This window comes from Rhopilema esculentum, chromosome 10 (genome assembly GCF_057945365.1).
Source record: "Rhopilema esculentum isolate cy_ngs chromosome 10, ASM5794536v1, whole genome shotgun sequence".
Lineage (NCBI taxonomy): Eukaryota > Metazoa > Cnidaria > Scyphozoa > Rhizostomeae > Rhizostomatidae > Rhopilema > Rhopilema esculentum.
The window spans coordinates 795,337-822,664 of NC_142824.1; the positions used below are offsets into that span (position 1 = coordinate 795,337).

At 36.8% G+C, this 27,328-nt stretch overlaps 5 protein-coding genes across 5 annotated transcripts; 3 read left to right on the plus strand and 2 right to left on the minus strand.

Annotated features, from left to right (window-relative positions):
* The first annotated feature begins 936 nt into the window (after window positions 1-936).
* On the plus strand, window positions 937-7,031 carry LOC148959184 (transmembrane protein 53-B-like). Its single transcript, XM_089110467.1, has 2 exons — window positions 937-1,071; window positions 5,948-7,031. Exon 2 carries the CDS (start codon window positions 5,965-5,967, stop codon window positions 6,850-6,852), a length of 888 nt encoding a protein of 295 aa, XP_088966593.1. The 5' UTR covers window positions 937-1,071; window positions 5,948-5,964; the 3' UTR covers window positions 6,853-7,031.
* Window positions 7,032-9,134: 2,103 nt separating this feature from the next.
* On the minus strand, window positions 9,135-12,176 carry LOC135685841 (uncharacterized). Its single transcript, XM_065201930.2, has 2 exons — window positions 11,696-12,176; window positions 9,135-10,425 (listed from the first exon to the last, which is right to left on the minus strand). Exons 1-2 carry the CDS (start codon window positions 12,081-12,083, stop codon window positions 9,410-9,412), a joined length of 1,404 nt encoding a protein of 467 aa, XP_065058002.2. The 5' UTR covers window positions 12,084-12,176; the 3' UTR covers window positions 9,135-9,409.
* A 1,307-nt stretch (window positions 12,177-13,483) lies between these two features.
* On the plus strand, window positions 13,484-26,806 carry LOC135687767 (elongation factor 1-gamma). The gene is made up of 7 exons (XM_065204409.2): window positions 13,484-13,567; window positions 13,673-13,822; window positions 22,936-22,999; window positions 23,433-23,849; window positions 25,009-25,281; window positions 25,932-26,134; window positions 26,558-26,806. The coding sequence occupies exons 1-7, from the start codon at window positions 13,556-13,558 to the stop codon at window positions 26,711-26,713; spliced, it is 1,275 nt and encodes a 424-aa protein (XP_065060481.2). The 5' UTR covers window positions 13,484-13,555; the 3' UTR covers window positions 26,714-26,806.
* Window positions 14,150-16,121, plus strand: LOC135691031 (uncharacterized). The gene has a single exon (XM_065208761.2). The coding sequence runs from the start codon at window positions 14,562-14,564 to the stop codon at window positions 16,119-16,121; it is 1,560 nt and encodes a 519-aa protein (XP_065064833.2). The 5' UTR covers window positions 14,150-14,561.
* LOC148959185 (uncharacterized) lies at window positions 15,376-18,685 on the minus strand. Its single transcript, XM_089110466.1, has one exon. The coding sequence runs from the start codon at window positions 18,683-18,685 to the stop codon at window positions 16,802-16,804; it is 1,884 nt and encodes a 627-aa protein (XP_088966592.1). The 3' UTR covers window positions 15,376-16,801.
* Window positions 26,807-27,328: the final 522 nt, after the last annotated feature.

Here is a 27,328-nt window from a genome sequence, read left to right on the forward strand (position 1 = left end):
ATAGAACTAAAATAAAGCCACATTACGCACCTTTTATGGTTTGACTTCAAAAAGCAAAAGCTCTGTAGAGGACTTTTACAGACAAGCTATCTAATAGTTTAATAGCCCGAGCCTTACTTACTACCGATACCTAAAGTCAGGGGTCTGGAACTCAGGCTAATAGCTTAAAGTGCCTGTCTACCTGAAATCTTTTATGACGTTTATCGAAATGATTCTAGACATACATTACGTAAATCGAAACTATTTCGCAATTGGACTTATAGTTTTTGTTTTCTAAAGCGTCAAAGTTGTAAATATTGACGCATTACGTAACCGTAGGGGTTAATGAACCGGAGTCAAGGGAGGTACGTCCTATTTTTAGTAAAGCGCACATTGTTTTACTGGTTCCCTCTTAAAACTTGTAGAGGAGGCCCTTATTTTTCTAGGAACCATTTTGCCTCTCTAGCTCTTCCCTGGGAAGGGAAGGGGGGTTGTCCGAGTGCTCTGAAATATAGTCTGTGCTTAAAAAAATACAAAGCAGGCAGATAAAGTTCATCACTGACTCTAGACGGACCTGTCAATTAAGAATTTCACCGCATCTCTTTTTTTTAAACAAATAAACGAATTTTGTGTACAAAGAAAATTTACATATTTCGTATTCATAACCGTCTTCAACAGCATTTTAAGAGTACCAGTATTCTTCGGACACAGCGACAGGATACCTACCTTTTCCTTTTGACTCGAGGAAACACAATACATCTTCAAGGCAAGATATCGCCTCACGATACAAATGACCGTTTTAACGGGGTGGAATTATAAAGAATCCGGCAGTTGGGGATCGCATGTATGGCCATTTTTCCGGACCAAAGAAATGTGGCCGTAATGACGAGGTGGGCGTATTAACCTTTCACCCTGCATCCGTATGGTGGCCCTGACCATTCCGACCTTTGACGCTATGCAGGAGCCTAGGCATAATATGTATCTAGATCTAGGCAGGCCTAGTTCACTGAACAGTAATTTTGTGCTTGAATCACCTGTGTGTTGATGCTAGATGCTAAGTTTCCGCCTCTTGAAGCTTGAAGGAGCAAGAAGGTTTGATTTTTTTTGTTCTGTAACGATTTAATTAAGAACAACTCTTTAAGGAAAATTGAGAAAAGTCCTTTTGGAAAAATTGAGAACAGTAACGTAGCCAGGGTAGAATCAAAAGGGCAACGGAGAGTTCAGCGAGGGATAAATGGGGGTTCACACTCTTTGAAACGCCCAAAGAGATTTGATGCCATTGGGGGAGGTCTGCTTCCTCTTGCCTCTCACTACGCAATTGACAACAAGAGAGTGACTGTAGACAGTGTAGTGCAGTGTGTAGTGCTGTCACAATAACAAGTGGGGTTCTTGCACAAAATTTTGTGAAAAACAATATCAATAATCAAGAGTAGCAATTTTCCAATTTTCGACATTAGCAAGGGATGCTCAGCCCCCCTAGCACTACCCCCTTGTGTAGTGGCAGATATTTGAGAAACAAGAATTTGACAAAGCTTTCTTTATGGGTATGGTCCCAAATTTACTGGCAATGCCCTGACTTTTGTTTTGCCCAAAGTTGGCAACAACTATTTTCTCGTTTGACAAGAGTCACTATAAACCAGAGTTTCATGCTATATATTGTTCCAAAGGATTGCACAATAAACAAGCCAGCATGGGCTCTGACAAAGGTTGAAAAGTGGGGAGGGGGGCAAGGGAAAATTTAACACTCATAACAAAAGATTTTGAAAAAAACTCTATGGCCCCCTGCCCCCCTTCGTCAGAGGCCCTGGCCAGTATGCAGAAGTGTTGCGGTGGCCCACCCAAGATGCAGACATTGAATCTTTGAGGATGCGCCTAAAAACAAGCTTTATAGAATTCAAACATAGAAAAGTTGATAGTTTGGCACAGCATTCTTGGGCAAAGTTTTGGCATCCACACTTGTGGTGCAGGGCTGTTGGTGTAACAGAGATCTTGTCAAACTGGTAAACAAAAGAGATCTCTGCAAACTGGTAAACAAGGCATAATGATTACATATTCAACAAGTTTGTCATTAAAGGATAGCAATAGTTTTAGCATCTTATCTTATAAAGTAATGAGCCTAGGCATTCAAAGTACAAACTAGGACAAATCAAATCATCTTATCTCATTTTCTAAAATTTCTAATTTTATAAAGTTGTTACTCGTCCTAGTTTGTTGTTTCAGAGTTATAAAAACTTTGCATCTCCAAATGAAAATGTTTTCAAAATTCCTGTTTTTATTAACAAAAGAACAGTTTACAAGACTTTTTTGAAAAGTTATCTTGGTTATAAAAAATCCATAGCCTCAATACTTTTTTCGTGATTTTCTAAATTGATTATTTCATGTTTAATGGTGAAAGCAAGCTGTTGTCATAGTGTGGTTATTTTGATATTGTGAAAACAGGACACCTGTAAAGTAAGCAGTTCCAATGTCTTTGCAAAATGGGTTCCAAGAGGGTACCTTTGTTTGCTGCTTAAAACAATGAATAACAATTGATTGAACTAGCCTAGATAGTGTTCCTTTCTTTAAAAATACAACAGGGTTCCTCTCTTTAGAGAAATATATGTTACAAAAGAGAACCATGGCTATAATATAGTTACTTCTTGTCTTAATATCATACTTAAAGAGCACCAAAGGCTGTAGTAAAAGGTCCCATTGTCAATAGGATTGAGGTTTCCTGTCTCAGGACAATTTGAAAGGGTTCCAGAACCCTTGGAACAGGGATAGCTTGGGTTGGTATTGAATGTATGAGTCTCAAACCATTTTTATTTTCAGAAAGGAATCTTTGACACTCCAAAATTGCAATAGATTTCTCTTTCCTGTACAGAGCCACTTTTTCCCAAAATTTTTCCATATGACCAGCTATTCAAAGAGCCAAGTTTTTTTCTTATTCATAAAATTACATCTTTCCTAATGCTCATAGAAAAGTGTGATTCTTTAACTCTGAGAGCAAAATTTATGGGACCAAATGCTTGTGGTCAAATTGAGGGTACTGATTTCAAAAATTGATGTTATGCAGGGATTTTGGGAGGCCACCAGCCTCTTTTTCCTGTTTGAATTCCCTATTTGCATATATGAAGATAATCAATGAGAAAACAGCTTAAGCGGAAATAAATTACAATTTTAAAGTTGATTAAGCATATTTCTCGCGCATGATTAAGCATATATCAGTTAGTAATAAATACTGCTGCAAAGTTCCTATGGACGACAATGCAAAAAAATTTTTTGATGTCTTTCCAGTGATAAAAATTTTCAGATTACGCAATTTCCTTGTGTAATTTCAGCTTCAAGGCTTTTGGCCTCCCTTAACAGACCGAAATTCTATTTTAAGCTTCAATTTTAAGCATTTATGCGCAAGAAATATGTTTAATCAGCTTTAAAATTGCAGTTTATTTCCATTTAATCTGTCTTCTCAAAAACAATATACACAAATACAAGAGTTCAAACACGATAAAGAGGCTGATGACCCCCCCCCCCCCAAAAAAAATCCCATATAACATCAATTTTCGAAATCAGCACCCTCGAATTGACCAAAACCGCTTGGTCCCATAAATTTCGCTTTCATACAACTATTCCCTTATTCTCTGCCTGGTCTATAGCCTCTGAAGACTAATGATTATTAGAGAATATTAGTCCCAAAAGTTCTTAGTTTTTTATGGCCTGCTTGATGTAAGTTTTCTTTGTGGAGCTTTGATAGAAGAATGGGGTAACAGCAGAAAGGTTTTCATCATCATCATCATCAGGTACCATCTTCTATCAGAAGGTTGGCTACCACGACCCTCCAACTATCCCAAAATCTGAGTTTTGGTTTGTTAGACTAATAGTAGAGATGGGCCCCCAGAACCACCTCTACAGTGTTTTTAAAGGGACACCATTCCTCTTTCCAGGAGTTCTTCTGCCCGAAGCCGTTGACCCCTCAAGTCTAAGCTCCTCCGCCCTCCTTGTCGGTCTCCTGCCAAGTTAGCCGTTGGCCATCGCTTGTAGCCCTGAGCTAGGGAACCCTGCCAGGTGGTACCATTTGGGTCAGGCTGGACCTGTAAGCTTGTGGAGGGAAAGGACGCTTTTATTCCCCATTCATGTCCTGTTGGAGCATGCCACTGCAGGAAGGTTTTAGTTTTTTTATTTTTAATACCTTTCTAATACCATCAGCCAAAGAGATAGTGGACAGAGCCTCACCTAAGGACAAATCATTGCTGGAAATTGACTTGCAGACCTTCCAAGTCTCACACATTTTCATGAAACACATGCACTACAGCCTGTTCTCGTGCTCAACTAGAAAATGCATTCTACAATAAAGTTTTGATTTATTCAATTTTGATAAGCTTTTTTTCGAATCCTAGCAAAAATCCTCTACACAAGGCCTCGCTACAGAAGATGAAATGAATACATAAAAGCAAATCTCCACAGGTTAAGTGGTGCCATATTTATCGGAGATCTAGTTCATTGTCATCGTCTCTTGCCTGCATGAATCACAGGCAAGCTCTATTGCAACTATGAAAGACAGTAATTTTTGGTGAAATGTACAGAGGACAATGATCTCCCTTTAATAACATATAAAATAATTTGGAAGCATCTAGTAATTGACAAATGGTTACTACAACCTGCGGAAAGTGTTTTAGAAGGGATTCCCATTCTTCTCCTGTTTTTTGGGCGTCTGCACGCAGGTTAGAGGTCACATAGCAGCCCCAAAATTTTCCCCATCATTTCAAATAAACTCATTCTTTTTCAAAACTGAAACTTGACAGGCCTGAACTTCTTGGATTTTTTAAAATGTTTAGCTATAATTTTGCTAGTCATGCCTTCTGATGGATAATTTGATTGACAAAGTTTACACACTGGATGTAAAAAGCAATGTCATGAAATCATTTCAAGCCAGCTGATTTTACAATCTACATAAAATGTGATTAATTTTGATTCAACTGGTAGATAGTTTGGCATCAAAACTATGCAGAAAGAAACAGACAATATTTTCATATTCTTTCTCTAATCAGATGATATGTTTTAAATTTGTGCTGCGTGTCTCAATGTTGTATCACTCAGTGTAAAGTAGCAGAAGCTTTTACACATGGGTAAAAGTCTTATTGTGTTAAACCTTGGGACTAGATTACCAAGCAGAAAACACCTGTATTAAAAGACGATTTTGCTCCTATACAGTCAACTCTACTTAAAGTCAATCCAATTAAAGTCACTCTAGTAGTTACAGTCCTATAAAATTTAGACACAAATTTGCAAAACTAAACAATATTGCTCCATAACAGTCACACTCTGCTTACTGTCATAAACTTCTGAACAGCATTTGGTGGGTCTACTGTATTATGCCACAGCCATCATCCATGTATATTTTGTATGAGCCATCATTCACCCAGATCTAGTTGAATATGTTACACCAGTGACAAAATTTAAAATTTCATCAGATACTGGGGGACGGAGCCTGTCTCTTCAAATAATTTTGTAAGATATTTTATTGCAGAAAGTTATCCAAACCCTCGCATTGAAATGGTCTTTTTCTTTTTGTCCTTCCCCTGTAAATCAAAATTTAAACTCCACCCCTTGTGTGGGGGTCGCTTATGTCTCAAAGCAGGCTTATGCCAATATTTTTCTACTCTCAGCCACCTTTGCTTTGGAATCTGTCTGGATCTGCCAGTTGTCCACACAAAATAATGTGTAGCTACTTTAGGAATGAGCTTCCAGAATCTGGCAGGAACCACTGGAATATTTGGGGTGTATGACTTCCAAACAAAAAGGATTTATGGCCCAAATTGTACCACAATACCCTGATTTCTATGTTATCCTGATTTATCTAATGCTAATTTTATTGGAAATACAATGCCTCTTTATGAACATAGAAAGGTTTTGAAGCTAGATTTAGAATGTGTAGTGAATGTCCCTTCTGGAAAAGTATAATGCTGGTATAATGTTATCTTCATGCTAGATATCTTAATTGGTCCAATGGCATTTAATGGATTAAAACAGCTTTTTGCAAGAAGGCACGCTTATCCTTGCAAGGAATACTTCAGATACAATGAACAATCTAGACATTTTGGCATATCTTTACGGGCTGTGAGAAAAAAAATAAAAGTTCATCAGCATCAAGATTGCACCAAAAAGTCAGGACAAAAACCACTCTGTGTAATTCTTGGATGGGGTAATTCAAAGCAAGGTCATCTAAGCAAGTATAAAGAAATATTTGAGCAAAAAGGATTCAGTACAATGACAGTCACCCCACATCTAGCAGATATACTTGTGTTTCCAGAATCCAGGGGAAAGAAGATCAGTGAAGAAGTATTGAGGATAATGCTGAGAGAATTTGGTGCTGAAAAAATACCTGTTGTGTTTTATTTGTTTAGCAATGGAGGATGTGGCTTGTATTATTTTATTTGTAACGAACTTTGCAAGAAGAACAGTAATTATCAAAGTAAAATCAATGTGATTGGGAGTGTGTTTGATAGCTGCCCTGTTGTGCCAAGTAAAGAGAGCATCAGTCTTTCGCAAAAGGCATTCACACAAGACATAAAGAGCCCAGTTCTAAAAGCTTTTGTTTGGTATGGAATTAGATTTATATCAATCCCACTAGTTTGGCTAAATCCTGTTGTTAGATCATTCATGGATGGTCTAAAAAATTCCCCAATTGTGTCACCTCAGCTGTTTCTGTACTCAAAGAATGATCAGCTTGCTCCACATGAAGACATCACAGACTTTATTGCATACCGTAAAAGTTGTGGTGTTCCAGTATCAGCTAAATTGTGGGAGAACACACCACATGTGGCTCATATGAAGTATGACCAGGAAAATTATGTTATGGTATTGGAAGAGTTCATAAAGAGTCTGAAACACTAGAGGATTGCAATGGTCTCAACAATAATCATTTTCTGGCTTTGAACTGTAAATAAATTGCTGTGGTAAAAAAAGTAATGGAAATGATCTCCTGCCTATTTATGTATTGAAAAATTTATGCTAGTGCTATGAAATGATGTTTTAATTCAATTAATAAGCATAAGGTTCTAATCAGTTCCTTACATCAGTGGTTTTTATGCCTACTTTTCTGATTCACGCATCTATCCCATCGCATGCCTGTGTTAACGGAAACACTGCAAAAGAATAAAATCAGACAGGCTGTCAGTGGGGTAGGGTCCATGTACCATACTTTCTCAAATAAGTGCACACATTAAAATAAGCACACTTCTTTACAGGCAACTAAAGAAATTGCGAAAAACCTTATCACTAATAGTGTGCAATTATTTGAAAACGGTCAAAAACAAGGAAATTTTAATATAATCACCCTCATCCTGAGCATAAATCAGCCTCTGCATGCTAAACAGCAAAACATTAAAATGTTCAGAGATTTTGCATAAATCAAGAAAATTAAAAAGTCTACAAGGAAAACATCTAGAACTCTAGGTGATGATAAAAACAGTAAACAATTTGCAGCAAAATATTTAAGAATGTTCGAATCCTGGTGGCATACAATTGCTTGGCTAAATCCTATCACCTATCAATGTCAAAGTGATGACAGGATTTCGTTTGAAACCATCATAATTGAACCACTCAGTTTTGGTGATGAGCTTTTAGATAGAAATTTAAAAAAACAATTAAAAACTACTGGGAGAGAAAATGAAAATTCAGCTAGATGCAGTGGAGCTTGGAGAGGAAACCACATAATGGATTTCTTAATTGCAAATCCCATATCAGCAGTACTTGTTAGCATTTAGACGCACACAAAATAATCACCATAACCTTGTATACAACCAAGATAAAATCTTGCTACAACACAATTGCCTCACAAGCATGGCAAGCTAACATCAACATACAATTCATTCTTGACCTTCAAACATTTTCAATGTATATTTTGTCATACAAAATGAAAAGAAAACACAGAAAGGGTAAATTGCTTGAAAGAGCTTGCAAAGAAGCTAAACATGGCAACAAAACCATAAAAGTGCCAATAAGACATATTGGAAAATTTTTTGAAGATGGTTGAAATTAGTGCACTGGAAGCTGTATACTTAGCATCTTGAGAAATCGAGTTTGTTTGTACCCCGCTGCTGAGAAGCTAACATTTCTTGTCAAAATTACGAATAATTGAGTCTTTGCCTGATAATAAACAGAAAATTTAATCTGTTGCTGTTGGTAAAGCCTGATTAAAATTTGATTTTAGCTCAACCAAAGTTTTGTTTGCTTCTTCAACTTCTTGCTTGTAATTCTTCCCAGATAAACAGTTTTTCTTGGTCAGCCAGCTCCTGTTTAAATTTTATCCAATTTGTTTATGTTTTGTAAGTTATTGGACAATTAGTGTGTTGCGACTTGCTTAAATCAACATTTCTTGTGATTTCTGCCTACCAATGACAAGCTTACAAACAGGTTTTCCCTCACTGTAAGAATGTTCAAAACAATGTGGATTACAAATTTAGAGCTGTAAGTTCTTATTTGTCATCAAAATACTTTCATCACAGAAGTGTAGCTGTCACAGGCCTTTTCGTAAGAAAAAGCCCATGCGAGTTGCCCATCGCTTGTGTGATTTCTCTTGTGCGAGCTATCCCTCTGATAGTGAAAAAATTGTTCCTGTTATAAGGTACCCTTTTGTTTAAGGTAACATCAAATGAAAAAGAACTGTTACAATGATCTGTAATGCACTCCAAGACTAAATCCCCTTTATAAATGCGTTTTCCTTTACAAACTTAATGTACATCACGAAGGTCAAAAAAGACGTTATTGCTAGATGATCGCAAAATGTTGTTCCATACCTTTTTAAAAATGCTTTTACTGCCCAGAGAAAGTCATAAGTGACATTGTAGTTCAAATACTATAGTATAAGTAAGTATAGTATTCCTAAGCATTCGCGTGGGATTGATTTTCAAATGCATTTTTTCTGTGTTTTGATATACGGGCTTTGTATTGTCTATATCACTTGCTTTGTTTGATAAAAGATGACTAGAATTGTGTTAATTGATGAGACATTTATTTCTCACAATTTACCGTTTTGCGCAGCGAGCGATCAAATGCCCACGTGGTTGGGCTTGTGCGAGTGCTGACGCGATCACGAGTGATCCCACGCGTCAAACGAAAAGGCCTTCTGTCAAATCAGATTTTCATAAGATTTTTCACAAAAAATAATTCTGATGTGAAAGAAAGATTTAAGTATGTTTTGTAAAATAATTTGAACTGAGAAGAACATTACAAAAAATGAACTTATGACAACAGTTACATTGTTGCTGCAATCAGGAAATATTCAAATGAGAATGTTATATGCAAATTTAAGTTCAAGCTATCTTTGCTGATAACAATGGACATGATATGTTTGCTTATCAAGTACGCTCTACATGCTGTCATCAAACAGCTAATAATAAAACATGCAACATTCATAAACACTTAAAACCTTTGAATATACAGTCAATGACTAATCTACCTTAGGCTCTCCGTTAAAGTGAACATTGACTTGGTTTTCAAGTGATTTCACCCTGGTTCTTGTTTCGTTTCTTAATCCTGAATCAATGGCTGTTATGCATTCTTTTTTCCATGTTATGTCAATAAGAGATGGGTGGCATGGATATTTCCTGAAAGTGGCTTCTTTTACAGCATTAAGTTTTCCGGAATCAAGGGGACCTTTGGGCAATGCACGACCAAAAACACGTCCAGTACAGTTACGACCCCTCCTCTCTTCAGTACTGAATACTTGAAATGTTAGATTTTTGGCAAAATTTCCACGTGATCGACTCTCCAGAAAAACCTTCTCGATGATAGAATCAGATATGACATATGACATTGTAGCAGCACCTGATAAAGAGGTTTGTAATACTCCAGGTTGAATTACTGCTTGCTCAGCAATATGAGGAATGTTCAATGTGAAGGGAGAGGACAACACATTTAACCAAGGTTTTGAGGGTGTTGATGAGATCAATGTTGAGGCATAATACTCCTGTTGCTGCTGCTCCTTTGTTGTTGGTGTATGCACAACTGGAGGTGTTTGCTGACTTGATGTTGGTGTTGGTGTTGGCGTTGGTGTTGTTGTGGTCTCAGGTTGATGCTGTTGCTGTTGTTCTTCTGGTTGCGGCTTCAGGGTTTGTATTTCAATACCAGTTGACTGAGCATTTGTAGGGACATTAAAATGCTTAATGATTGCATCCATTTTGTTATTAACCATCATCATAAAGTTCATAAGTTCACTAAAATTTGGTGACTGGTGATTGAAATAAATTGCTTTTACCTGAGTGGGCAGTTCAATTTGTATACCCTCTGACCCTCCAGGTTTTGCAGAAACAGTGGATGTTGGCTGGTTTTGACCATCAGCTTGAGAGCTCAACGCAGAGCACAATGCATTCATGATTGATGAGGTTGATGGTAAACCCATGCCCTGTGCTGCTTCTGCAGACACCGAGTCGGCCACTCCAGGATGATTTTCTGTTGTTTTATGCACTATAAATTCAAAAGTATATATCTTGAAATTAAAACATCCAAATCAAGGTGATTGTGATTTCTAATCATCAACCAGAAACTTTAAAATTTGAGGTAAATGAACATTAGCAAGACAAAAGCATCAAAACAGTTGTGAAGAAAATTAATGACAAATCAGGCAATTATTTTTATAGTTGCGTGATCAAGCCATTGTTAAGTCAGCCAACTGGATTCAAAGGTGGTTTCCCTAACTGTCATTGTTTTGATATCAAATTCTCAAAATTTGGCTTGGCAAACCCTTTTGCAACTAGCCTAACATAACCATATACTTGCTCTTTATTTTGAAATTATTTTATTTTCCCTACTATAAGTGTTTTGTTTATAACCATGTCATGTCATACATCAATATGGTATAAAAATTTCATAATAGTAAAATTTCATAACAGCATCTTTTGGTAAAAATTCACTTATCCATAAAAAAATCAATCCTTGCCACTGGTGTCTAGCCTCAATTTGTCACTTTTGTATTAAGTTATTCAGTCAATTTGTCAATTTGTCAATTTTAAGTTATTCTAGTAAATGCTTCCAGATGACAAAACATGTTTTCATGTTTTAGTTGTTGCTTTGCAAGCCAGAGGTGGTTGTTTTTTTAGTGAAAAGTTTTTGGAAAGGTTGAAAGGAACATGTTGTTTTTATCTTTTTCCAAATCTTGGTGTTGTCTTTGAGCTTTGAAGCCAAAATCACATTGGCATGTAAACTCACATAGATTGATACTCCATTTGGTTGTAGGAACCTTCTTCCACCTCTTCTAAGATCTCAAAATACTTTGGCAAAAGTCTTACATAAAAAATAAATACAGAAAATACATAAAAAAATTATTGTTCTTGGTGATTAAATGTTTCTCTGAATAAAGCCACAATGGCTCAATAGAAATGTGATAAAACTGCATGTTGATACCTTTGTTGGAATTATTGAAATAAACCTCTTCTAAAAATGTAAAGACAGAAAACCACTCAAATCGGTGGACCACCCATGTTTTCCAAGCAGGGACCGCGCATATGGGGTTCTTACCACATGGCCTAAAATACGTTGGTGGTCACATCAACACATGACACGATGGCCTGCCTAATAAGTAATATGCATGTTATACGATGGCTGGATGTGAAATCCAATCGAAAACAATTGATCGCTTTACAGGCAATGAAACAGTTCCTTTTTTGCTTAGGCCACAGGGTTTGCTTGCAATACATAACTACAAACACTATAAAAAGCGAGAAACAGCCGAACTTACCAAGCTGAAATCCATTACTTTCCAGTGTCCTTCGACGCTTTCTCGATGGTGGATGAACCAATCTATGTTCTAGGAATTTGTTCAACTCTCGAAAGTTCTCCCGACATTGCCTACAACGGTAAACCGTCGACCCACGATGCAACTTGACATGTTGCTGTAGCAAACTGGGGTTTCGAAATCTCTTGTTACATTTACTGCACCTCAAGACAGTAAACAAACGCGAATGGCCGCGAATTTTAGGCTTGATGTCTTCCTCCGATACACTAGCATGATGGTTTGCGGCAATTTCAATACTCTCGTGCTCGTTATCTTGCAGTGGATGCCCATCCGCTTGCATCTGTATCGCCTCCAAATGCTCGTGCAGGCCATGGTGCGTTTGATCTTCCATTACCCGAGAGAAGCTGTGAAACTTTTGAGTAAACGCGAGAGAAGGGTAGATCCTCGAAAGTCTGAATGTCGCTCCCTTCAGTGTGCGCAGAAAACACGAGCACAACGCGCAGGTGTGGCATAGGATCTCTTGTCCTTCGCAGCAACGTTGCCCATTCAATGTCATCCAACAATGTATGTATGTATGTATAATTTTACCATCAAATAAATTACAATTTAAACTCAAGAAAAAGAAAAAGATCTAATTACAGAAATATAAAATTTACAGATAGAAGTTAAAAGCATAGACTAAAACACCCCAGGTTAAAAATGGCAGGGATAGCATTAAAAAGGTCAATACGATCTTGTTTTCATAATGGTCCCTCCAGAGGTGTTATAAAAAAAATGTGTACATGTAAAATTGATTTGTATCCGAAACTAGGAAAAAAGTTATTCTGGAAAAATGTTAGCTAGAACCTTTTCGTTGGCTGAATTTGGGTTTTCAATATAATATGCAGGGGCTATCCTCCTGACTTTGTAGATCATCATAGAATTTATCTTTGATCTTGTGTTTGAAACTATTGACGTTCTTTGCAGATTTTAGTTTTGACGGTAGATTGTTCCAAATTTTGGGACCAAGATATGAGAGGCAATTTTGCCCTATGTTTTTCTTTCGGAAAGGTCGATTCAGTTTGTTTTTAAATCTTCGAGTGATTCTGTTATGGCCAAATGGTAAGAACATCTCTGACATGTAGGGTGGGGCTGAATTATCAAAAAAAATGAAAACCTTGCAGTCATACACTGTTCATATCTCTTTCGTGGGGAGCCAATTGATATTTGTGAATTCCTTGATTCCTATATGTGCTCTGTTATTTGGATTCAAACAAAACCTGATACAATTGAGCTGTCTGAATTCTTTTGGTCAATCTTTTGTTTAAGTATGGAAACCAAGCACTGCTTGCATAGTCAAAATGGAAGGGAGAAGTCAAGAAAATGTTGCTTTCTGTAAAGAAATCTTAGCCTGCCATTGATTTTGCCTAGGATTCTTGTAGCCATTGATTCAGTCCTTGGCTAAATGGCCAGCTTCTGTAAGTATAAAAACATCTTCCATTCTTACCAAGAATGCTTCTTCTTTCTTGAATGTTCGTCATAACTTGGCAACCATCTGAAGGATGATTTCCCTAGCCGGCTCCACTAAATAACGCTGCTGCAGTGACTTCAAGTTATCTTGCTCATACCCCCTGAATTTCTGACCCCCCCCCCCACAATCACCTGTCTGAACGGCTCTCTCCGCATAGTCGCACTTTACTTTCGCTCTCGCCTCGAGTCTTTCATCCCAAACGTTTCTTGGCCCATACGCTCTAGATCTCTTATTTTGTTTTTTACGTCACACATCAAAGCGCCCTTTTCCTGCGCAGTTATTCTGGATATAACCGCTGCGGAATCGCCGCTGACCACAGGGGAGTGACAAGAAATATTCCTTTTCAAATCAAAATGGCCTCTGGGGTACGTTGCATATCGATTCAGAAGATCTCGTGGAATCTTTGCAATCTTTTTTAGCCAGCTTTTCTCAAATTTTACGTCCAATTCATTAAATTCTTTCAATTTCAGACACTGTACACTTACAAGGATAGCTTCAGAGCTTTCAAGACTCTGATAGCAGCTGAATACAGCGGGGCTAAAGTGAATGTTTTCCCCAATTTTGAATTTGGCAAGACCAATAAGTCTCCAGAATTTTTGAAAAAGTTTCCACTTGGAAAGGTAAGTTAAAAACTCCACTAATTTTTGTTTATGTTTGTCCTGCACTTATCAGTCGAAGGTAATATGGATTTTAAATTAAGCCTTCGAAAGCTTTCAGTTTCAGTGGACTTTCCTCGATTGACGATTCTACATTTAATTTTTTCATTTTTCTTAAATGATTATTGAACAATTTTGTAGTGCTGAGCAAGTGCTCTAAATTAATTTCTTTGATTCAAGGAAAATAAGTTCCAGTGCCGTCGGAACAAAATTCATATTGGGGGGGGGGGGGGGAGGGGGGGGCTGCCATTGTCACAGCTGTTACGCCGCGGAAGTCAGGACAGCATAGGCCCGTTCTCTGACCGCATCGGAGAAAATCGATAATATCTCATAATCTAAAAAAGCTATAAAAAAGCTGTTTTTTGTTTTGGACTCAGCATTAAATTCTGTACTAGAACCTTGGAATAGAATCGTAATTGAGTTTGTCGGTTTTCAGCAAGAAATTTTCGTTTCCCAAAATCGGCTTCCCGCGAAATTCTTTAACAGAATTTGTCTATCAATACCACTGCCAAAGCCAACCAAACAAGGATAATAGCCTAGTTTCACAATCGTTTTGAAGCTGAGGTCACAAAGCGAAAACGAGGTTAACGATGATCAACCTTACAGAACAGTTTCTATGGAAGTGCCGTTGGGAGGTAAACAACGATTCTCTTTTCAGTTTTAACAATCGACACGGCTTAGATGCAGCTAAAAATATTCTGGGATGATGGCAGAACGATTTTCGGATGTAAAGAAGAAGAAACCATCTCTTGGCAGAGAGTGTGCCGCGTTTGGATGCAGCAATACTTTTTACAACTCGGACGGAATATCAACTGGCATCCATTTCTTCAAGTTCCCCCAGAAGAACCCGGAAAAGCGTTTGTGGTGTAACTTGATAAAGAGAATTGATGGCATGGATGATTTTCGTGTAACCGACGCTACTTGTCTTTGTGAAGAACACTTCAAAGATGAAGATATCAAACGGAATCCCAGTCGTTGGAGACTAAATCATGGTGCCGTCCCGTCTCGTAATCTTTACGCTCAACCTGCCCAGCGTCCTGCACGTAAAGTTCCTTTTGATCGCACATCGACTTCTTTCACTTTTCCTTGCGAATTTCTACCCAGCACTGATATTTTGGAAGATTCTTCAAACAATGAGGCAAATGATCATTCTGCTGTGTTGCCTGAACGTGACTATGCTCGAGGTGTTGTTGATGATGAACAATTCCTCAGTCTCTTGTCCGACCATACAAGCCTCAAGCAAAAAGTTAGTGAATTGCAAGCCCAGGTACAATCTTTAACCCACCTTACAACAGAGTTAAAGAAAAAGTTCTTTTCTTTAGAGAAGCTGCAAAGTGATGATTCTGCAGTTAAATTTTATACTGGCTTCCCAGATTATTCGTGTCTGGTTGCTGTTTTTGACTATTTGCAGCCTAAGCTTGAGCGTATGTCATACTGGCGTGGTTCAAAGTCAAGTGAATCCACCCAAGAGTCCAACGCAAATGTTTCAAGACCAGGCCGCAAAAGAAAACTCTCTCTTTTAGAGGAATTCGTTTTTGTTTTGATGAGATTGAAAGTTGGCTTGTTTCTTGCAGATCTTGCTGATAGATTTTGTATTTCTAAAGGACATGCTTCAAAAATATTTACAACATGGATAAATTTTCTTGCCAAAGAGCTTCCCTTGCTATTTCCATTCCCATCAAAACAAAAAACACAGCAATTAATGCCTAGGGAATTTGGAATGTACCCTTCAACAAGGATTATACTGGACTGCACAGAAATCTTTACAGAGGTTCCTTCTTCCATGGTAGCACAGTCACAGACATGGTCTGAGTACAAGCACCATAATACCTGGAAAAGTCTTATTGGTGTATCTCCTAATGGGGCTATCATATTTGTCTCGAAGCTCTGGTCTGGGAAAGTTTCGGACAGAGAGATAACTCTGAAATCTGGAGTACTTTCTCTCTTGGAACCTGGAGATAACATAATGGCTGACAGAGGATTTAACATTTTTGATATCTTGCCATGTGGAGTTTCTTTGAACATTCCCCCTTTCAAAGGTTCACGTAGCCAACTAACTCCACAAGAAGCTGAAGAAACAGCAAATATCGCAGCTGTTCGAATACATGTTGAAAGAGCCATTGGAAGAGTTAAGAACTACCACATTCTGGATGGAGTATTACCCCTCAGTTTATATCCTGTTGCCAACCAGATTTTTACTGTTTGCTGCTACCTTACCAACTTCTTGCCTTTCTTAGTAAAGCCAGCAAATAATAAAGATTAATAAACACATTTCTGTATTATTTTGTATGAAACTTTTTTTAACAAGCTATATAGTATATAAACCAATATTTGTATGGGGTCAGAATTCTTTTAAAACCTATTGGTAGATAGCATAAGTAATACGTTTTTAATAATACTGAATATTTTTAAGGTCCAAATATCATGTAAAAGATCCTTAAATTTACCTTATTATAATAACAAACCACAGGTCAACAAAAAATGCCACTAGTGATCATGCTTATATAGATATATGGATCTGAGTTTGATCTTAATGCCATTGTGAGGTAACTGCATGTACAGCTCTTGATATGTATGGTAACTGCAGACAAATGTGTCACAATTAAGTCTTTAATGGGGCTTACCCAACTAATTTTGTGTAATGTTTATAATACCAAATGGGGGAGAGTGGAAATAGCAAACAATACTCTACAAACACAAGACATCTAAGCTAATCCCATTATGTAGATATAGAAGAGGAGAGTGTATAATATTGATACAAAATATGCTTACTTGTTTCTTCAATTGTTTCATGTACAAGGGGAGGGAAGCACTTTCAAATTGGCCAAACTATGTTAACAGAATTTCGATTAAAAATGTTTACACTACTAATATTATTCTAAGATATACAATAAAAGATGATATGATAAATGGAAAAGGAAAATGAGTTCATGTCTTATCAATTTAGAGTTCTTTAGCATCATAATTTTCCCAGCCACCCTGCAAGTACAACTTTAAGCCACGTTTTACACGCTTTGTAAAGTATTCAGGCAAGATTGCACGACAATAGAAAAATTTCAGTTTTGGCAAGACAGATCTCTCCATAAAGCTGTCATCATATGGCACAGACTGGATAAATAGGGGCTCATTGCTGCCAAACCAGACAACCAAATCAATTCTCTTTAAGCCAGTGCAATACATCTGGCCCTGAATCTGGTAGAAGTAAGGGTGACTTCTTTTCAATGAAATAACTTTTCCTTTCTTTAAAAAGAATTTCTTATCCTCCAAAGCTGAGGAAAGAGAAGACTTTGAATATGGACACTTGATTTCCAAGCCCCACTTCTCTCCATTAAAATGAACTAGTCCATCAAGGGAAGCACCAAGAAATGAAAACTTGCTTGAAATTTTCAATCCAGTCTCCTCAACACAAATGCCTTGAAATCCTTTCTCAGACATTGTTTGCAAATATAAGGACCTTGCAAAGCTCTCTGACTTTTTGCCATGCTCTAAGGCAGGAGAAGAAAAAGAGGAATAGAAGAAAGTCTGCAACTTTGAACTTGGCTCAACAGAGTTGACAGAAGCAGAATAAAACCTTGAAGCAGTTATTCTGTACATTCTCTGCTCAATCCAGTTTTGGCTTAAAGATTGGCCAATGGTCATCCTTTCTATTGTTAGGATTTCTTCTTCGCTCAATAAAGAGTTGTTTTCGCAATATATATCCATCATCTCCTTAAAGTTTTGGCAAGAAATGTCATAAAAGTCATTAAATGGTATTGAATCTTGAGCATTGGATTGCACAGCGAACAATTGTTTTAATTGAACATTGGACTTCCCAAAGGGTGAATCTAAGGAAGGGACCACTTCATGGCATATCATTTCTTCATCAACAGTGAGTTCTGTAGGAGCATCATGAAATGAAAAGAAACAGCTGTTGGGATTACATGCTGCAAGTTTCAACTTCAAATCTTCAAGACTCCTTGCATCAACTTCTTTGTCACTAGCTGAACGAGGATCATATTCCTTGCATCGGGGCATACTGTTTTTATCATTTTTTTTACCAAATCTGATTTTGGCAATAATCATTTCATCAATTGGCAAAGGAACCACCTTTGTTGATGAAGGGACATTCCATGCTGACAATGTTGATGTACAAGATACAGGCTCTGGGCATTCTTGGTAACCTTTTCTGTTAAAGTCCTCCAATGCAAAAAGAACACCTCCAACATGGTTACATTTACCAAAACCTCCCAATCCAACACCAGCTGGGCAAGTACAGGCTGCACAAGAAACGTCTCCAGTTGAGTTATCAAGAACAACAAGCACTTTGTAAAGGGTGGTTTTCATTGATGCCTTCATCCGGATGTCAAAATAAGTGCAATCATTATCTTTAGCAACTGAAAACTTTTTAATGAATCCTTCGTAAAAGAATTGAAAAGATTTTAGCTTCTTGTAAGCAGTATTTTTTAACACAATGTGGTTGTACTTGAAGGTTTTAACAACAAGATATTCATACAACTGAATAAAAGAAAATGGCGGCGTATTTCTTAAGTCGGAAACCCAAGGTAAATGTCCACATCTTGAACGGAAAATTTCCTCATATGTCAAGGCACTTTTTTCTGTTTCAGAAGAGGGAGTCGTCGGAACACTTGCCGAGGAATTCTTTGAATCGGCTTGAAGAGCACGGCATAAGATAGCGTATGTGCGAAGAACTAGATCGGCCTTCGTTCCTGATACCTTTTCTCTGTATGATAACAAAATCCGCTTTAATTCCTTAACTGTCAAGGAAGCCAGATCTTCCAAGGTGCTTACTGACTTACCATCGGGAATCAATTTAGAAAATTGATCCATCGCAAATATATACGTTTAAAACAAAAATTTTAGGCAACTTCGAAGCACTTCTTGTTGACTCAACTGAGAAGTGCGAAGAGAGATCATCGTTATCCTCGCTTTCGATGTCATGCCTCGAGTTCATTAGGGATTGTGAAACTGGTCTATTGGAAATATTTTTGTATCAAACACTCTGAAAAGGTAGGAAATGTATGAATATAGCATTTAAAGAGTTTTATTCAATTGTTTTACCTTTAAGAGCATAGCGGTCAAATCTTTGATTGGCTGAGAGCTCTGTTCGCTACCATATTCTAAGCCAATCAGCACACAGGATTTTCACAACAAAATCGCTTGGCAGCTAGAATTAGGCCCATTTTCGCCATTTCAGCGTGTTTTTACCACATTGTCTACAAAAAACATTGCACGCCTCTACAAAGCAAATTTCCACTTTATTTTTTGTCCAGTTCATCATCATGCGTTGCTATTTAACCTATATTGGCGCCACTGTTCGATCGCAAAAAATAATATAAAAAAACACCTCGCAAATGAACGATAAATTTCGTGTCGAGATTCAGGTAAATTACTATTTTACCTCTCCCCACCCAAAACGCTTTAGAATTTCACATTTAGACAAAATCAATTTTATACTTACCTTAAATCTAGGAATGGTTCATAATCCCGTCAAAGATGCACTCACTGTTCAGCCTTAGATTCATGGTGATCGCCAATGTAATTATTACAACGGCAGGAAGGCTTTCATATTCACCCTCGAAATCAATAGATGTATCTTTGTCCTCTGGAATCAAAATTGATTTCATAAAAGTGAAAAAATTTCAGCAATAGCCCAAAGTAATTTCAATCATGACGAAAACGCAAATATCAGCTCATATCAGCGCAAAAATTGACGAAAACGCACCCTCGAAATTTTCCCGCCGTTTTCAAATTTTATTAGATCCCAGTCTTACCGCGTGAGTGTATACGCCATTTTCATCACATAAAATTAGTAATAATGGTCAATTGTCTTTGGACAATCATGATTGAAATTACTTTGGGCTATTGCTGAAATTTTTTCACTTTTATGAAATCAATTTTGATTCCAGAGGACAAAGATACATTTATTGAGTTCGAGGGTGAATATGAAAGATTTCCTGCCGTTGTAATAATTACATTGGCGATCACCACAAATCTAAGGCTGAACAGTGAGTGCATCTTTGACGGGATTATGAACCATTCCTAGATTTAAGGTAAGTATAAAATTGATTTTGTCTCAATGTGAAATTCTAAAGCGTTTTGGGTGGGGAGAGGTAAAAACGTAATTTACCTGAAACTCGACACAAAATTTATCGTTCATTTGCGAGGTGTTTTTTATATTATTCTTTGTGATCGAACAGTGGCACCAATATAGGTTAAATAGCAACGCATGATGATGAACTGGACAAAAAATAAAGTGGAAATTTGCTTTGTAGAGGCGTGCAATGTTTTTTGTAGATAGTGTGGTAAAAACACGCTGAAATGGCGAAAATGGGCCTAATTCTAGTTGGAAGCGATTTTGTTGTGAAAATCCTGTGTGCTGATTGGCTTAGAATATGGTAGCGAACAGAGCTCTCAGCCAATCAAAGATTTGACGGCTATGCTACCTTTAAGTTTATATTTTCATCGCACCTAACGGAGAAGCCGAAGAGAAGTACGCTGCGAAGGAGCCTCGCAGTTTGGAGAATCACTACAAAAACATGAAGTTTTAGGCCGACCGGGTGGTCGAAAATCGCTCGCGCTTCCACAGACAGGCTAATTTTGCTAGAAAAACGTATCAAATTGATGCTTTATTCGTAGGAGAATGAAATTTTTGGGTTGCACAAGCGGACAGAAAAGCCGTTGAGATTCAAATTTCACGCAAACGCAAGAAAAGCTTATTTTTGACTGGTTCGCACTGTATGCCGACCTGTGCACCCCCATAGTTTTTTAACCTCGTTAACTGGCCAATTCATACAACAAAAATGAAGTATTTATCGTCTATCGTTCGGAAGCGCCAGAGAAAAGTATGAGGAACACTTTGGCCTAAAATCGCCATCGCATCGGAAAATCACAAAAATGGTCGTCCTTTCGATTTTTTTCCCGGAAACCAGAAACAATCATGCAAACAATGAATTTATGTTATAAAGGAAGCAAAAGTAGATTTATCTTTTAAAATTATTCGCAACTTTATGGAGTAAGTGTACGATTTATTACTGAATATTGAAAATCACTCAATTTTCGAAATTTGCGTGTTGCGGTCTGTTAAAAGGCAAAATATTCGCTGTCCTCATTTCCCCGAGAACAATAGGCGTAACAGCTGTGTTGTATTCCTTCTCATTCAGTTACAAAGGAAACATACTACAGTTTGACAATTATTGGGGGGCTCCATTGTATTCCTTCTCATTCAGTACCCTGTTACAAAGGAAACATACTACAGTTTGACAATTATTGGGGGGCTCCAGCCCCCTGGTTCTGACGGGCCTGATGTTTTGAGTAGCTAGAATTTAAATGTAATTTGCTAATTTGCTGTAATTTCTCGAATTGCCTCCTCGTATAAGCCCCGGCTCCCCACCTGAATAAGCTCTTATCTTTGAAGAAAAAGTTGTTAGTAAGCTCATTTTGAATGACCCCACCCTTATATGACAACTTTTGGCTATTAGTCAACTCCATGGGGGCTTTAATGAACAAAAGGTATCCCATTTTAGGCTATAATTGGTAACATGGTGAATAGAATTTTTTTATATAAATGCAAACGAAATGAACTTGAAAATTGTAAAGAAGTTACAAAAAGCGTTAGGCTGTGCTCTCATTGACAGCTTTTCTTAGCTTGCTTGGTTTTGCTTACACAAATATTTCTTGTTCATATTGACAACTACTGTCAAAGTGCGCATGGACTTCTTTATTATGGATATCGCTTTGGTGTTCCGCTCCTTCAGTTTAACAGTTTTGTTTTAAGGTCACCCCTCTTGGCCAAAGATCAGAATATAATAATTTCAAAATGTATCCTTTAGCACTGGCAATAAGGCATTGAGAAAACAGGAGATTGGGAATATATCTAATAAACAAAACTAGAGGACTGCTAAATGACCCTAAAAAAACATCTCATTTGATCTTTTTTGTATCAAATCTAATCTTTGTTTGGAATGTTTTGTTCTGCTTGAGCTTTGGACTAATTTCTAGTTCTTAAAAAAATTTCCATTTTATAGTCCCTTTTAATTATCTGAAAATTATGGAAATTTTAGGGAGTAACCTTTGTGACTGCATTGTTTCTGTGACTTCTGCTCAGTAATTAGTAGTAAAATCCCTCTTACAGTTCTTAGGGTATCGTTTTCCACCTCTGAAACTAATAACAGGTCAAAATTCATCTTGCATGCTCGTACCTACAAGTTAACTTATCACTAAATCAAAATTTATGCATTCTGAGAACTGTATGGAATTAGTGTAGCGGAATTTGCCATGTGAGTTAAGGTCTCAGGGCGCAAATTTGAGGATTGACAGTAGTGACTCTTTTTTGATGAAATTACTATGTATACTTGGGATACTTCTTTCTTCAAAATGCTCCAAGGCTAATATTTTGTCTGCTTATTATGTTGGTATTTTGCATATTGGTTTTCCTTGATCTCTTTTATCATGATTTGAAGGAGAGCTAATGCAAGCCTTGAAGGGCTCCTAAGAGTTTTCTCCCAAATTACCTGACAATAGTATGTTTTTGTAGCTTTTTTCCTTTCAAATGCTTTATTTTTCAATTCCTATTTTCATTGAAAACATGATTTATCCTTGACAAAAATCATGTCTTTCAATGACAAATGTAAAGGCGAGGGCTTATTCAAGGGTGGGGCTTTTCAATTTTTTTGGGTAACAATTGGACTGTGGCAAATTTGAGCAAATTTAAAGAAACAACCCACTGATTGATGGAATCAATTTTCAATTATTTTCATCTTGTTTTTGATACTCATGAACATATAGTTGAAATTCCATAAACTTTACCTTTGCAGAATTTCTAGAGGAATTAGAAAGCTGAAGCAAAGAATTCTGCCACAAAAAATATCTTATGTTGCCCCCTTCTAATCTAGAAAAAATATTATGTATTTAATCAAATCAAAATTATGCATCCAAAGACTTCCACATGCTTCAATGTGAAAGATTTTTTATTCAACGAAAGCTAATGATCATGAACTCATATTTTTGCTTCTCATATTTTTATTTTCTTATGTTCTTTATTGAGGAATCATTCTATATTTTCCATTTTGTCTCCCAAGGTCCCAGCATTTGAAGACAAAGATGGTAACTGCATTTATGAAAGTAATGCTATTGCTCAATGTGGTGAGTTAATTGTGAAATTATCATAAATGGTTTTAATTATAATAATTTTTATGTAATAGTAAATTTTTTTACACTTCCTCCTTCATTACTTCCTTTTCACCCCTTTGTTCTTTCTAGAACAAAGAAGCTGAAATGAGGCAAAAGAATACACCAATGTTTTCCTCAAATAACTTGTATATAACTATTATTTCAAATGAAAACATTTTATACGAAAATGATTTCAAATACAGCAGAAATCTAACTGTAAATTGATATTGAATGTAAAAGTAATTTGTCTTTTATAAGTTACCATGAAATAGATACTGACCCAAAATTGCCAGTTGAATAATCCTCAAAACTGTCATAACACAATTTATGTTTGATGTAGCCAATCATGCAGTATCTTTGAGAAATAACTATTGTCCTATGATGACGACTGTACCATTTTCTCTAGTTTCGAATGAGACACTTCTTGGAACAAACACACTAGATGCCTGTCTTGTTCAGCAGTATATTAACTTTGCCGATAATGAAATCCTGCCATCTGCTTGTGCTTGGACATTTCCAACACTTGGTCTGAGACAATTCAACAAACAGGAGCATGAAAAGGCTGTAGCACATATCAAGAAATGCCTTGAACTTCTGAACAATGCTCTTCTGACAAGGACATTTTTGGTTGGTGAACGTGTCACCCTTGCAGATATTAGTGTTTGCTGCAACCTTCTTTTGCTGTATAAGCAAGTTCTTGACCCAGCAACCCGATCCCAGTATGGAAATGTGAACAGATGGTTTCTAACTTGCATCAATCAGCCACAGTTCAAGAAAGTGATTGGAGATGTAACTTTGTGTGTTAGAGCTGCTACTTTTGATGGTAAGTTAAGCTTTTTTGATGATAAGCTAAGACATTTCACCCTTGAATGACATAAAATACTGTGGTCAGTTGCCTTAGATTCACAAAAATGTAATACTGTTTGTGAATAACCCAGCAGCCTAACAATCTTTTAAGGAATGCTTTTTTCTTCAATGTGAATATTTTTTTCTGAATGTTTCTTAATACCTTTTAAGTCAGGGGTGTCAAACTCAATTGCACAGGGGGCCAAAACACACTTGAAGTCTCAGGCTGAACAGGATAAACATTTATAAATTGAACACACTTTATATATATATAAACACTAAAATATAAAATGAAGTGATTTTGCTGGCCAGACATAATAACACAGCAGGCTGGATGTGGCCTGTGGACCTTGCATTTGATGCTTATGCTTTAAGTTAGAAGTATATGATTGAGTTTGGTGCATATGCTTTAAGTTAAGGGCAAAGCTAGACAGCTAATCTTATGAAAGACCAAGCAAGTCTATGGTTGGCACAGATCTCTAACCTCAGATAATTATATCTTGAGTGTCCAGTCCTGGTTTTATGAATTTTGCTAGCATGCGATGATAGCATGACCTTTAAAAGTTGGGGCATGTGATGGTGTGCAATCTATGATAGTGTGCAATCTTCAAAATTTTTATGAAGACCTTTCGACAGTTTAAATTTATTATATATAATCTTGTGAATATGCTTGAGGGGTGTACTACTATTTGAAAAAGCATATTAGGTTTTTGTGAATCAAAAAAGTTTACAGAATTCTGGATGAATATTTGGAAAACAAAATATTTTGGCGAAAATGATACAAGTTTTTTAAAGAGTGATTTTGCCCTCCTGAAATGCTCTCAAAATAACGCATGCAAAGGAAATCAAAATCAAAATATTAGTTTGTAGAAAATTAATAAGAAATTAAAAGAAGAAAGGAGGCACAAGAAAGGCAGTCAAAACCTGATGCTGCATGTGTGATAAAAAAATTTCAGGGACTCTTAGGCATGTGTAGAGACATGTGATCGAATGCATTATTGCCAGGACTAATAACATAATAAAATGACCAGATGTAATGTTTTGGATTACCACTTTTCTTTATTTTTAATAGCATAATGGGATGATAGGATGTGATTGCTCCATTGATTTGGTTTTACTATCAAAATCATTTTTAGCCAAGAAATTTGAAGAGTTAAATCCAAAGCAAGGTAAAAAAGGGAAGGAAAAGGCGAAAGAACCCAAACAAGAACCCAAAAAGGCAGAACCAAAAGCTAAAGCTGAGCCAGCAGAGAAGGCACCAGAGAAACCAAAAGAAGAGAAGAAAAAAGATCCATTTGCTGACCTTCCCCCACCTACCATGGTTTTTGATGAATGGAAGAAGAAGTATAGAAATACTGACACTGAAAAGGAAGCTATCCCTTGGTTTTGGCAGAATATTGACAAACAAGGTAATTATGCTGCTGGGCATTTTGAAATCTTTTTATCACTAGACACTCCAGTTTGCATTTACTTCGTTTTTTCAACGCCACCTCTAGCCGTAATGTATACCTTGTGCATCATCATCAGTTACTTTTGTGCTCACAATGAATGTTGCCAACAGCTCGTCAATTTTTGAAAAATTTTCCTACCCACCTAGAACTTTAGCCAGGGAGCACAGCTTTATTTCAAAGTTTTGAATTAGAACCATGTAAAATGTGACCACCATCTTTATTTCAAATAGCAAAGACAGTTAAATTTCATTCAGACATTTCCAGTTAGTAATCTTAAAAACATTTCATATTGATAATCATTTGACTAGGCCTTTTAATACAAAAAATTGGAACAATCTCTAAAGTAATGCAAAAAGTGGAACTGTGGGCAATCTTTCTGTTCAGTTCTCGTTCAGTGTAAACAGATAAACTGGTTTGAAAAATGGAACAATTATAAATTTGGCTAAGTTCTTGCATTGTTCATATAGTAAGAATTTCGAACACAAAAAGTGGAACAGAACGATTCCATTCCCATGTGAAAAAAGAAATGAGTTGGCAAATAATCGTTCCACATCCTTTTTTCATTTTGTGCTGCGAGTTTCTTGTGCTAAAAATATTTTGTAATTTAGGTTACAGTGCATGGATTGCTGAGTATAATTACAACGACGAACTGAAAAAAATTTTCATGGCTTGCAACCTTGTGTCAGGAATGTTGCAGCGTCTTGACAAGCTCCATAAAAATGCCTTTGGAAGTATGTGTGTATTCGGTAAAGATGGTAATATCATGATTGGCGGTCTTTGGATTTTCAGGGGCCAGGAACTTGCATTCAGCGTAAGACTGTTTGTTCTTTTGGTCTTCTCATGTTTTCAGATTTTAGGACTCTTAGTGTTTAAAAGTCTAGTTGGAGGCTTCAGAGTTTAGTTGCAAGCTTGAAATATGTGTTTTCCGAATAAGAATTTATTGCAATCTCACAAAAGGTTTGAAGCAGTACCTATGCTCTACTTAACATTTCCAGATATTATGAGATAATACCTGTTTCGGACAAATAGTTGTTTACTGTTTCTTGCATTGTAGCCTTTCAAGAGTGCTATACTATCATGGTTTTTTTAAATTTTCTTCCTAAAGTGTATTTTTTTACTCAAGCACTGACACCTGTATTGTTTTTTTTTCATTTTTCTGTTCTGAAATGATGAAGACAACCAAAAAATGTACTTAAACTAATCTTGTTGTATGTTTCTTATCCCTCTGTTGCAGTTAAACGAGGATTGGAATATTGATGCTGGATCATATTCATTCCGTAAACTTGACTGGGATAACGAAGAAGACAAAAAAATGATCAATTTGTATTTCAAGCAAGATGGAGATTTCCCTGGCAAACCCCCAGTGAACCAAGCAAAATTTTTCGGATAGGACTCTCAAGCATTGAAATAGTTGATAATCCTGTAAAAGAAGCAGAAGTAAAGCTGTAAGCTAAATGAGAATGCAATGAAATTCAGTTCTTTATCCTGTCAGTGAATTTTTTATTGTCAATTGTGCCTGAAGGAACATCACTTTGTAAGCCCTACCCAAGATTCTCTATACTTTGCACACACACATACAAAAAAAGGCAAGCAGGAAAGATGTCCATTTCTCACTGCCTTTTTTCATTTTGATATTTTCATTCTGTGAGTCATTTTCTGTTTCTGTTTTACCGTGTTTCGTCGGTTTGCATTGCTCCTGTTCACTTACTTGCAAATATTATGTTTTTTCTTCAGGAGGCTCTGTACCGAATTTGTTAAAGCTTGTCAAGGTACACCTTCTCTAATCGATTGCAGGGTCACCAGATGTACCGAAATTGTCAAGGCACACCGTCACTTGAGTAAAAACGCAAAAAGTTCCATTACTTCTCTATTTCTAACGATAACACAACACTCGATCACGAAAAACTAACATGGCCTCTAGGTCGGTCCCAGTCCTAATTTTACTGTAAATATCGTTAATGTAAATTGCCGGCTAGCGCAACGGAACAAACAGAACATTGTTATA

Bases quoted from the DNA above. Each gene is read 5' to 3' on its own strand.
- LOC148959185 (XM_089110466.1), bottom strand. From the start codon at position 18,685: ATGGATCAATTTTCTAAATTGATTCCCGATGGTAAGTCAGTAAGCACC.
- LOC135691031 (XM_065208761.2), top strand. From the start codon at position 14,562: ATGATGGCAGAACGATTTTCGGATGTAAAGAAGAAGAAACCATCTCTT.
- LOC135687767 (XM_065204409.2), top strand. The intron at 13,823-22,935 runs GTAAGTTAAAAA...TTGTCTCCCAAG, and splicing joins AAAAGTTTCCACTTGGAAAG to GTCCCAGCATTTGAAGACAA. The intron at 23,000-23,432 runs GTGAGTTAATTG...CATTTTCTCTAG, and splicing joins TAATGCTATTGCTCAATGTG to TTTCGAATGAGACACTTCTT.
- LOC135685841 (XM_065201930.2), bottom strand. From the start codon at position 12,083: ATGGAAGATCAAACGCACCATGGCCTGCACGAGCATTTGGAGGCGATA. The intron at 10,426-11,695 runs GTAAGTTCGGCT...TTGAATTTATAG, and splicing joins AAGTAATGGATTTCAGCTTG to TGCATAAAACAACAGAAAAT.
- LOC148959184 (XM_089110467.1), top strand. From the start codon at position 5,965: ATGGCATTTAATGGATTAAAACAGCTTTTTGCAAGAAGGCACGCTTAT.